This window comes from Fusarium pseudograminearum, chromosome 1 (genome assembly GCF_000303195.2).
Source record: "Fusarium pseudograminearum CS3096 chromosome 1, whole genome shotgun sequence".
Taxonomy (NCBI): Eukaryota; Fungi; Ascomycota; class Sordariomycetes; order Hypocreales; family Nectriaceae; genus Fusarium; species Fusarium pseudograminearum.
The window spans coordinates 7,728,358-7,740,248 of record NC_031951.1 but is presented as its reverse complement, the minus strand read 5'-3'; the positions used below and the strand labels follow the sequence as shown (position 1 = coordinate 7,740,248).

The 11,891-nt window shown below is 45.1% G+C and overlaps 5 protein-coding genes across 5 annotated transcripts, besides 1 other annotated feature; 1 reads left to right on the top strand and 4 right to left on the bottom strand.

The window, feature by feature from the left end:
• Position 1: 1 nt before the first annotated feature.
• Positions 2-99: a repeat region.
• Positions 100-510: 411 nt separating this feature from the next.
• FPSE_03744 (uncharacterized protein) lies at positions 511-2,060 on the bottom strand (the record flags this gene model as incomplete). The annotated part of the gene is made up of 4 exons (XM_009256864.1): positions 511-985; positions 1,037-1,709; positions 1,765-1,900; positions 1,953-2,060. 4 exons carry the CDS (start codon positions 2,058-2,060, stop codon positions 511-513), a joined length of 1,392 nt encoding a protein of 463 aa, XP_009255139.1.
• A 2,076-nt stretch (positions 2,061-4,136) lies between these two features.
• Positions 4,137-4,539, bottom strand: FPSE_03745 (uncharacterized protein; the record flags this gene model as incomplete). The annotated part of the gene is made up of 2 exons (XM_009256865.1): positions 4,137-4,286; positions 4,339-4,539. 2 exons carry the CDS (start codon positions 4,537-4,539, stop codon positions 4,137-4,139), a joined length of 351 nt encoding a protein of 116 aa, XP_009255140.1.
• A 752-nt stretch (positions 4,540-5,291) lies between these two features.
• FPSE_03746 (uncharacterized protein) lies at positions 5,292-6,395 on the bottom strand (the record flags this gene model as incomplete). Its single annotated transcript, XM_009256866.1, has 1 exon — positions 5,292-6,395. One exon carries the CDS (start codon positions 6,393-6,395, stop codon positions 5,292-5,294), a length of 1,104 nt encoding a protein of 367 aa, XP_009255141.1.
• Positions 6,396-7,474: 1,079 nt separating this feature from the next.
• FPSE_03747 (uncharacterized protein) lies at positions 7,475-9,282 on the bottom strand (the record flags this gene model as incomplete). The annotated part of the gene is made up of 7 exons (XM_009256867.1): positions 7,475-7,628; positions 7,687-7,847; positions 7,898-8,163; positions 8,217-8,367; positions 8,418-8,510; positions 8,562-9,004; positions 9,057-9,282. 7 exons carry the CDS (start codon positions 9,280-9,282, stop codon positions 7,475-7,477), a joined length of 1,494 nt encoding a protein of 497 aa, XP_009255142.1.
• Positions 9,283-9,717: 435 nt separating this feature from the next.
• On the top strand, positions 9,718-11,302 carry FPSE_03748 (uncharacterized protein; the record flags this gene model as incomplete). Its single annotated transcript, XM_009256868.1, has 5 exons — positions 9,718-10,236; positions 10,313-10,472; positions 10,529-10,721; positions 10,775-11,141; positions 11,201-11,302. The coding sequence occupies 5 exons, from the start codon at positions 9,718-9,720 to the stop codon at positions 11,300-11,302; spliced, it is 1,341 nt and encodes a 446-aa protein (XP_009255143.1).
• Positions 11,303-11,891: the final 589 nt, after the last annotated feature.

The following is an 11,891-nucleotide window of genomic DNA, read 5'->3' as shown; positions in this document are numbered from 1 at the left end:
GGTCGTCACCGACCCAACTACTAATCCGCCGGTTAGTGGCTTGACTATGGGAGAGCGGACGGGATCCCGTATTTTCCACTACCTTTGGTCGTATGTACTAGAAAAAGTGTTTTGATCAAATATATAGCCTGGCTATTTGGACAATTGTTAAGTTATCCTCGACAGTTTCCACCTTTGTTCACAAGAGTCGTGTTAAGAATAACCTGACAGAAAGCTATGGGTAATTTGGTCATTTAGCGGCCTGACCCTTGTGTAAAAAAGGCTGTCAGACGTCCATGAGGATTTCTTCTTTGAAATAACGTTTCGATAGGCGAAAATACAAGAGCCTTCCAAAGCTAAAAGAATGTCTGACGGTCGTTCCTCTATGGGTTCTGGGAGTTAAACAGGGTCCATTTCGTAATATGTTGCATCACTAACCAGAGTTCGGTGCTGATATAATTTTATTCTCGTATTTATTCTGCGTTTTGTTGCGTTTTACTATTATAACTTAAACAAAAAGGTACCACGTGACTAGACCGAAGCTTCAGACTGGGAGAAAGAGCGATAACTCTTGGAACGATCAAAAGTCTTCATATGCACCAGATTCGTTTCATCGTCATGGGCACCATACTCCACCTCGACAATGGTGTCGCAAGTGATTCCGACGGGCTGGATTTCCCCGCGTGATCCCTTGACGGCGTTTGCGCTTGCACTTGCGCCTGGCATTCTCTCCAAAGGATATGATTTGGTGCGAGGTCTATTGGGGTCTTCTCGACTAATCTCTTGACCACTCTTGTTGCTGCCATAGCTGATGTAGCGCTTGGACTGACCAAAGAGTCGCATAAGCATAATGCGCAGTGTAGGCATGCACGCGCACCATATGCCAACATTGACCTCCACGGTAGACCACTTCGACATGGCGAGGTAGTCCCATGATTGGTTATCCGTATGGCTCACTCCCGCGACGATACAGGCATATAGACGGAAGATACTCATAAAGGTAACGCTAGAAACAGTCATTAGGGATGATGCTACTTCAAGATAGGACACAACTTACAAGGCACCGACACTAAACATCAGACCGATACCAATCTTCTTGTTCAAGTCCAGGTTTAATTTTCTTAGTTGAAAGAGCGGAATGCTTAGAATCAAGAAATCCGATGCAATATTGATAGCACCATTAGACCAAGCAACGCCATTGACGTTGGCACACCAGCCCTTGTGATTCCCATCCCATTTGGTCCAAAAATGACTGATGGGCCGGCATTGGAAGGTGGCAACAAGTGCAAAGATTGTCCCGTTGGCGCAAATAAACGCGACAGTTCCCCAGAGAAGCCTGCGGACACCCTTGCTTGGAAAGATGCGAAGATAGAAGAAGAGCAAGCTAAGCTTCATCGTCGTCTGCAGTATAAAGTAAGTGAGGACAATGACATAGAACCAGTAGCCAAAGTTCGTTATTTGCTCAGGAGTGAGTGTCCAGATGTCTGTCCCTATGCCATTGGGGGCCGACCCGAAAGCGTTGATACAGATGCAAAAGGCGGCGAGGAGCATTGTTATCGCTATGAGGAGGTCGTCTAGACCCATCGAGATCGAATAGGTGATCTTGGTCGCGAAGCGTATGAAGACGAACACGCCTGAAATGATGCCCATTACGGTATTGATGCGGATAAAGTTGGGTCGAACGTCTCGAACGGGGGCGTTGCATAGTATCATAGTAGCATTTTTTGTGGCTATTGATGCGTCAGCGGATGCATGGAAGGTGAAGATAGGCAGCGAATAACGTACATAGTGCTTCTCTGATAGTACAAGTCGCTAAAACGCATGTCTCGATCTCTTTCTGGAGGGATGCGTTATCGCATGTGCATTGAATATCTTCGAGGTCACAAGCTGAGGTCAAGACGTTCGTCACTAGACATTTCGACTACATAAAGTCAGCGTGTTCTATGGTCTAGCTAAGAAAATTTGGTACATACCGCACAGTTGGGCAAAGTGCCCAGGATCGAAGAAGCGTTTTTGTCGAGAGCAGCGGATGCCAAAGGCAAAGCCGCCAGGCAAGCAATAGTGCCATGAAAGAGCCTCATCTTGACACAAATTGTACTAGGATGAAACAATAAGACATCAGAAACAAGAGAAGAAAACACGCCGTATAAATGGAATCACTCATTCTATGATGCCGAATGGATATGTTTGCCGGATATGTCCCGACGAAACATCCGAAGGGAAATCCAAGGGTCAACTAGAAACAGAACAAATTTTGATTAGTAGATAAAGTCTTCTTCAGTCAACTAGCAGCATAACAGAGGGGGCAATCCACATCATAGAACGCGCTTACCGCAGTTAGTTTGTATGTGTTCAGACGTGCACAGACGGATTTTCATTACTGAGGTCTAATTAGCGCGAATCACGACTCGTTTTGGTGATGGACTGTATCTATAGCATCGATGGAACGGTTCGCGTGGTGAGGGTTCCCACGTGGAACCAGAACTAGTCAAGTCGGACCATTTCTCTTAGCCAAACATAAAAGGCACTGACTCAAGCTAACGCATCTCATTCGGGTCGTCGATTTCCGAAGATCGGCGGAGCTAGCAGACCCAGCATGAACTTAACCTTTTTCATCCATCCTCGGTATTGATGAGGCAGATCTACAGAACCGGTCGATCCCTCGACTCCATTTGATACATGACGAAATGCAGTAGTTATAGGTTTTACAGTACCTGTGCTTGAGTCCATAGCTATTATTTCTTGAATCTAGTCAGTCACTCCAGCAGGTGAGAGCATATCAGTAGGGCTGGTAAAATGTCACTGATTGCTTAGTTGGGCGGGATAGACGAGCCGTATTGTTAGCACTTTCATCACCATGCGCCAACTGATAGCGAGTATGCAGCCTTAGCAACAGACAGTTGTTCCTTTCTAGGAAAGTGTTTCATAGACCCCTATTCGCCTTTTATTGTTTTTCTTTAATCTCTTCTTGCTATTGCCTCTAACAACCCACCTTTAGCTACGCTTATGCCGCTTGTTTTCAATGCCGGTTTTAGCCTATACAGGCCCGGCAGTGGAGAGATACCTAGGTAGCATTGAACCCCTTAGTTTAGCCAGCGTTAGTCTACTGAGCCAGCAGCAATAGCATCGTGGATCCTGAAACCCGGATGGGTGGCGATGGTCTCTAAGTGGGCTCAAGCCGCTATGATGCCTTACTGAACGAATTTGAATACTCAGCTGATCGTGGAAACTAGGGTTTCCAGCTTCCGGGCGAATGGAAAAGCTTGTAACAGTGCTTAAATTTTATTTGGTCAGCCAGGTAACCCTTCCGGTAGAACAGAGAAAAATCCGTCGAATCCTTTGTGCTACATGAACTGGTCACCGTGCGCATACAAGGCAATTGTGTTGAAGTCGAAGCTTCAGAACCGTGAAAAAATGGATCCGAGTCTGAGGGCTGTGCTCACGACTGACTCCTCCGGTTGTTTCATCCGATATTGTTAGCATCTTTGGGTTGCATGTCTTCTGCAACAGCAATCCCATGTTTCAGGCAAGGCTGCTGTCCAAGATTGAGCGGGATAGGGCTGCATAAACATGAAAGCTTTTATTTGCAGAATTTGTTTATAAACGCAATCTTGGTTGTATTTGAAAGTCGTATAAAATAGGCGTGGCATGTGTCGCTCAGTAGCTAAACGAAAATACCTAATGATGCAATACCTCTCATCCACCTTCATGGGAAACTACGCACGGGCAATTCATCACAGTGGAGGTAGCTTGTAAAAAGAACCCGTCGTTATTGATCCCTAGCAGAACTTCATAAGTAATGTTACATTGGTTCCTGCGCCGCATGGTAAGACATCATCGTCACCTTTTTACCCAGCTACCCGGTAGCTTGGGTTGGTACCTTGGTTAGTGCGAACCTTGCTTGATCCTGAAGGAAGTGGTGACATGCTGTCTACGTCTACGGACCGGCCCGCACCTCATCTGTCATTCTCTGAAGAGGCGCATGAACTTGAAAATCCTTTTTCATTCTTGACGGATAACTAATCCCAAACTGCTCTCCACCAAGATCCCATTTTCAATTTGGCTACAAAACTCGTGTGCTCTTTTGGCGGACCGTGGAACTTCCTAGGCCCTTTATTTTGATGACAGTATACCCAAGTACTCAACCTGTAATAAACTCAAGAACCCGATGACTCAGTTTGCTCATCCGTCTCTTTCCCCTTTGACTTCTTTGTCACTTCAGGCTCGGATACTGTGTGTTCTGGTTCTGACTCAGTATCCAAAACTCGCTTGCCCAATGTCGAGGGTGGAGGCTGCTCCGGTCGAGGCTTTTATAGTCAATACGCTTTCTAAATGTCGCTGTGAACAAGAATGACTTACTCTCTCGCAGTCTAGACAGAACTGACTTTTGAAATTGTATGGGCCCATGGTCAGAAAGCTGTGCTCTGCCTTGGGGACCCGGCAGCAGGCGCAAATGATTTTGCCGGTTGCTGGATCATCCATCAATACTGGGCCTGTTACCAGGACCCCATCGGGGCCAAAGGCGTACTGGACGCTGCCGGTGATCTGGTTCTCGTCCATTTCTCAACGTGTTGTGAAAAGTAGATGTTTTGAGACAAGAGTGGAAAAGAATCTGACATGATGACGTGTTCTTTATCTATCGTCCTTGCATTTTAGTGAGGGGTTGTTGAGACATGGCGTATCAGGATTATTGTGTAACCAACTCGATTTATGCAGGCATCTTTTTCAGCCTTCATAGCCGAAAAGTAAGATCATGCTGTAATCATATTCTCGTGACTTTTCCAATTGATTTGGGTCCTCTTGAATTTCTTTGCTAGATGATAATTGACAATGTACATGGACGATTGATTAAAAATGTTAATGCACAGATCTAGAGGAGGAACTTTAACAGTTCGACCAACGATGGCGGCTTAGGTACTCGTACGATAGCGGCAATGTCTTGGCATCTGACTCTCAGCATGGGTGATGGCAACCTGAGAGTGATAGGCTATTGCTCTCAACCATTTCTAGGTTACAACGTTTCTGATTGGCATATACCGATCGGGCTGTTGTCTTAATCAGGAGAAACGATGTCGTAAGGAAATATACTTAGGGCTTGGACAGAATCAATGAACATAAGATGAAGCAATAGTTTGCGCGATCCTCCAGACTGGACAGCTCATATTCACAGTATGATATTATCCAATTTTATATAAATAATAGGCAATGTCTCCTCAAAATTCCAATTTGCGTCGTTGAGGCTTGAAAATCCCATACCCTTTAATAAGTGGTCTAAATAGTAGTTGGATATACACGTAAGCCATGCCTCGTCTCTAATCTTCGTCGTCCCACCAGTTACCCTCATCATCCTGGCAGATACACCAGCCTATACGCTCACATTTTTCCCGACACCTCCACGTGGTTTCTTGTACCTGATTCTCCCGGCGTACAAGTAGTCTGATCCTGTCTTTTAACTCGAACTCGTGCGCTTCTTCATCTGATTCATATGCACAAGGGTAATAAGAACCAGGACCAGCAAATACCTCACGCAACTCCATTGAGTTAGCACAGAAGAAGCTGCCAAGAAATGCAGATGCACTGAAAGAGACACCATCCCCGGTTGACTCAGGTACATCGTCCCAGCTCCCTTCGACATATTCCCCTTCGCAGTCGCGGTATACAATTCTTTCAGAAGTTACAGAACGGTTGAACCACTTGGCGTTTTTGTCGACGATCCAAAGAGATCTGCGTGGGGCAGCTCTTTGTATTGCCTCTCTAATTAGAGATGCCCAACATCCGCGGGCTGACTGCTCGTTTTTCATATCGTAATACGACATTTCAAGTCCACAGCCTTCCATCCAGCTTTGGTCGAATTCAAATGCGATGTTGTCCACGGGCATAGACTGGCACAACTCGTTCTCCGGATCTTGAACAAAGGATATGTCTATACACGTTTCTCCATATTCCTGGTGCATAGGTATCTCAACATGTGGGCGAATGCAAACGATGTCTTTAGCCGGGTACAAAAGCACATGCCACTCTTGATTGCCCTCTTTAATTGCGATGGTCGCGGGGTGTCCGTCCGATTCGTCACTATCCCAATCGGCCTCGTAGCTCATCAATCTATGACCTTCATCGATGGCTTGGTTCTGTAACTGAATCCATTCTTCAAAGTGCGTGTGTTTTATGATAATCTCTCTAGACTCTTTGCAGGCCATCCAAAGGCCTCCGTCTATCATGTAGGCGGATATGTTGCTTGAGCCATGTTCAGAAGTCTCAAGCAAATTGCATGGCGGTGCAACTAGACCGTCTACCGTGATATCAAGGTACTGTACGCCTCGTTGGAATGGGCCTAATGGGAGACAGGCTTCTTCCCAGATTTGCTGTCGCAGTTCGAGAGGAAGTCGAGGGAAAGGGTGGAACGTAGATGACACCATGGTGACAGACGTGGCCTGTTGCTTGTGAGTTAAAGAATGGCGGCAGCGTAGACGAATGAAGATGTTGTTCTCAATCGTGGGATTTTGTGGAAATTGGAACAGAACGTCAGGGTGTGTAGACTTCCGTGTCTTTTATATTTTTTGCCAACTAAAAATTTCATCAAAACCTTCTCGCAAAACTTTACGTGGTTGAGTCATCGCCGACAGGAACTTGATTTACTTTCTAGTGGTTTCAAAACTATGAAGCCAATACATTTTTCCATTGCTCTGCAACAAAGAGCCATAGAAGGTAAGGCATAAAGAAGTAGCTTTCTGCAATGACCTATACGCATATAAGTTTCAGAGGAACATTTCAGCCTTCTTCCATCAAAAAGCAACAGTGTATTTCGAGGAAGACCCCAGACAGACACTCACTTGTCTTGGAAAAGACGATATAGAAGATGCAAAAAGAAACTCCGGTACAGGGAATCGAACCCTGGGCTCCGCGGTACTGATCTCTCAAGTTATGAGAGCGCGAAATGTTAGCCACTACACCATACCGGATGTTGATTGGCTGATAGATGATTTTGATGCTCTGAATTCTAACTATGACTGCAAGTAGCAAGGAGTTAATCGTGATAATTAGACAACAGTCCAGTAATTAGCAGTTGAAGTCGTGGTTGGTAGTGACTGGAAAACATCTCTTTAATACACCTGCCATATGACTAGTCAAAGGTGATATGTGAACAAGAATCCAAGAGTCTTATCCTCTCTCACTTCGGTATTCACCCAAGGCTGGTTGTATGTTTGTCTGCTAACCGCTTGTCCAGCCTTAACTTTTTTCGCGCTCACAATTTGACTTCACAGACACCTGGCTAGCCAAGAGGACCCTTAAAGAGCATGACTTTCCGTAAATCTAATGTCTCATTTAAAGATATGACCCAAAATCTAGAAAAGGCCAAATGAAGCAATCGAGAGGGCTATGACAATATTGATGTTTTCTATCCCGTACCAAATCCCGTTGCAGACTCATAATAGACAATACCATTCAACACGACTCAAAATATGTCTTCAGATAAGTTGAGGAAGACACCAAAGTCCTACTTAGCTTCCTCCAGCATCACTGGAAGGTCATCTTCCACGACATATGTTATATACTCTTTCCCAACAATTTCGCGAAATTGCATACCCTTATTGGGGGAGAACCGGCGAACCATTTGTGAAATTGCAATTCGTTGTTCAGCAAGAGACAAACTAAAGAACATGTAAGCTGTCTAGATATCGTCATCACCAGGAAGGGGCCAATGCTTACCTTTGTCCAATGCATGATCGCGTGCCTCTAGAGAAGGGGTAGAAGAATGCATCAAGCTCCTTGCTGTTTTCCTGGAGCCATCTTGCAGGTCGAAACTTCCATGGTTCTGGGAATACTTCTTCATCGTATGTCATGTAAGATATACATGAAGATACAACACACTGTTTGTTATATAAGCATAAGCTGGAAACGATTGTGGTGAAATACTTACACCAGCAGGAATCCTAAAACCATTCACTTCTAAACCTTCCGATGGCACGACACGTGGAAGGCGCCCTCTAGGGGGACATGCTAAACGCAGGCTCTCTTTAATGCAGGCTTCGAGGAAAGGCAAGCTTTCGAGTTCTCTCAAGCTCGGCTTGGAGTTCACATCCGGCATGATTGTCTTTAGCTCGTCTTGAAGGCGAGCATAATCGTCGGGTTGGTGAAAGAGGTGCCAGAGCCCGACAGAGATCGTGGTTGCAGTTGTATCCGTGCCTGCTTCATGATTAGCGTTGATGGCCTACAAAAAGTCGTTGGCCTATTCGTACCAGCAAAGAACATCGTGCTACTTTCTGCAATGATTTCATTATCAGTCAGCGACTGGCCTTTTACCTTCAGCAGCTTCTGCATTTCCTTGAAAAGGCCTGGTTGAGCTGTGCTGCTTGACTTTCGAGAAGAATGTAGAAGCTCCATTCCGACCTGGGACAAAGATGAGTGAATACACACTAAAGTAAGAAAAGAGTTCTTACACTTTCTAGAAACCTGATAGATTCTGGAAATAGCTGGGGGAATATCAGGGCGAGGCGCTTCAGAGACTTTCGTAGGAGAGGAAAATGTTGTAACTAGAATATGTCAGCAAGTGTTGAAGGGTTTTGAAAAGGATTAAAGCTTACCGCCAGCAAATCCCTTGGGCTTTCATTGAGTACCCGGAAGAGGTTCGGTATCACACTTTCGACATAATCGGGAGAGATCGAATTGTTTCCATAACAGAAGGATATGATAGACTTGATCGCAAACCTGCGCATGGCAGGATACAAATCGATAGACTCTCCTTTCCGAACACTCACAGCAATCTCTTCCATCACCGGCTTGATAGTTGCTTGTATAATAGCGTCATGTTGCTCTGTTGAGGCGCGTGAAAACGAAGGGGACATGAGTCGTTTTCGTTTCGAGTGTTCATCGACATTAGAAAAGTTGAATAAGTTGTTATGGTGAGAGGAGAAGGCATCATAGAACGTAGAATGTTTTAGGAAACGGGTTCCTTGCTTGTTGATTGTAACAAATGCTTCTCGATCTCTAATCGAGACTTCGTTGGGTCCAATCCGAACCAACGGCCCTATCTAGAGTTAGGTCAAGGATCAGTGTGGGGTTTCCAGTGATTCACGTACCATATTGTTTATGCAAAGCTGCCAAAGTATTTGCACCATCACCGCCTAGCTCCGACAGATACTGCCAGATACGGCTAATCTTACATGCTAACGGACCAGGCAGCGCTGCGAGTGGGTGGAAGAAGACATTATACAATGTTGTCCCAATAACGTGGAGCAGGATCGGAGTCAGGACGAGAATTAGAATCTCGTACCCCTTCGGTTGTTGAAGATAGTCTGAAATCATCTTATCGGCTCTAACAACGACATAGATTGCAGGTTTGTCCCAATAGTGTTACAAGACTTGTGTATTATATTTCCTCAAAGTCCGGAGTCTAGGAATTTGTAATCTTCCGGCCGAATGTCCGGGTCGGGCTTCGCATTTTCGGATGAATGCTGTCCGCCGGCAACTCAACCGGCACCCGGATCCGGGCATGACTCGGTGTCTAAATTCACCCGAGGACTGTCCATCCGATACTTCGTACTAGATGAATTATTTTGAAAGAGCTAACGGCTACCGCTATTACAAAAAATTAATAGGGTCCATGCATGTAGCTAGATAAAGCAAAATATCTAGCTTGAAGCCACTGAAATACTACTCGTTTTCTCCAAAAAGACATAACAACGTTCATTGCCAGCCGAAACCAACACTCTCTCACTCCCTTACGTCTCATATTGAATAATGTCGAATTTTAACGTCATAATCGTCGGAAGTGGACTTGCAGGGCCTCTCCTGGCCAGCGGACTACTCCGAAAAGGTATTAAAGTCAACGTCTACGAAAGGCTTGAGGAGCATGCAAAGCGAGATGGATACACCATTCGCGTTGCGCAACCTTGCTTACAGGCATTCGAAACTTGTCTCGACGCCGATGCATTTGGTCAGATCAGACAAAGAATGGGACATTTTGAAGGTAACCAGGAGACTACACCAATCTGGTACGACTACAAGATGAAGCCACTGCTCAACATGGTGCGGATCAGCACAAGTTTTCATGGTTCCTCGCCAATGGACCGCATAGTGCTCCGCGACACAATCATGCAAAAGCCAGTCAAGGAAGGAGTTGTCCATCATGAAAAATCGTTTTCCAGATACGAAGTTGTCAAGACAGAAAGTGGACAAGAGAAAGTTCGTGTCTGGTTTCAAGATGGCACCTCGGCAGACGGTGACGTCTTGGTAGCAGCAGATGGCAGTCATTCTAGAGTAAGTCCAGTCTCAGAAGTCTATTTTCGCCACTATTCTCAGGAATCATCTTGCATAGATCTAACAATACCCTTAGGTTAACAAGCAAGTCGGCTTGAATCATATTAAGCAATTAGACGCCATCTCGTTCATCGCCAAAGTCAAGTTATCGAAAGAAATGTTGACCGCACTCCCAAAATGTTGCCTCGTTTCCCCGATTATTACCTTCTCCCATCGCAAGACGTATTTTGCTATAGGTAAGTAGCGTCATATACATCTCCAGCTATTGGCATTGACACTAACTGTATCAAAGCTTATCTCCCCAAGGCCCGTCGACAAGAGGTTAAAGATGATGATGAAAATTTGGACTTTGACAGCCAAATTGCTTCTTTTACCTTCAACATGTCGCTGCCAACAGCTGACTGCCCTCCTGATATTCTTGAGCGGGATACAAACGAAATATGGAAATTCCTTTCAGAATCTATTCCTGATTGGCATCAAGACTTGTGAGTTCAATCATCAGTTATGACAAAGGCAAATTTATTAATTGTGGCCACAGTCGCGATATCATCGAAGTAGTAAGAGGCAATGAGCTTTACATATTCCGACCTCGGGCTGCTGTAAGACCATCTCTTAACTGGCGCAAAAATGTCAGATCGCCTCAAGAACCCCTTCGTGGACATCCACGTGTCTGGCTCATGGGTGACGCCATGCACGCTATGATGCCCAATCGTGGCATGGGTGGAAACCAAGCTATGCTTGACGCCAAGGTCATGATACCCTTCCTTGAGCGCCTCAACTACCTTGCGAAGGAAACGGGGTCGGTATCTGAAGATGCCATTGGAGCAGCTTGCGACGAATACGAGCGAGAAATGATCCCCCGCTCATTCGACTGGGTCGAGGCGAGTGGAGGCACGAGTCCCATCGTATGTGAACCCAAATACCCCTTTATTGAAGTCTTCAGTCTAGCTAACTCGTGATATAGCCTTTTGATACTTATTCTTTCTTCGGTTGGGTTTCAGTGTGGTGCCTTATTGTCTCATTCAAGATTAAAGACGGTTTCAATGCGCTGTTTGGAAAGTCTTGATTTGGGTTGCGGGTTGAACGTCTACACACCACTCCACAACAACAGTGGAAGAATCTCATTGGATCATTTTATTGTATATAACAGTTGAAGAATCTCATTTGATGATTTTATTGTATATTTAAAGTAATTAGACACTCTTGATTTAGTGATTCATAGCACGAGCTTTGTCTGAGTAATCCTGTGAAGTATCTTGGTAGCCGACCTAGTCAGCTAAAATCGATGGATGCCTTGTATTGTTTCAGTGTAAATGCGGTGAATCCACACAGTACACAACATGCATGAATCATGCCACGTAGTTTCTCGCCCGTGGTATTTACACGATGATTCTGTGAGAGATTAATACCATGCAATGGAAACTGCGATATACGACACAGGCTTTGCCAGACCATCATCGATACTACGAGGTGGCAAGTCATCCAGAAAGGATGCCCTTAACAGTACGGTATCGGTAGTTCAACAATACATCGATACTATACATATTCTTCATCAACTATACAGACTCTGTCATTTGCACACAGAAGCCAGAGAAATAAGCCCAAAACTAGATTCAACAGAAGAACCGGTCATGAAGTGAAGAATAATAAAGCAA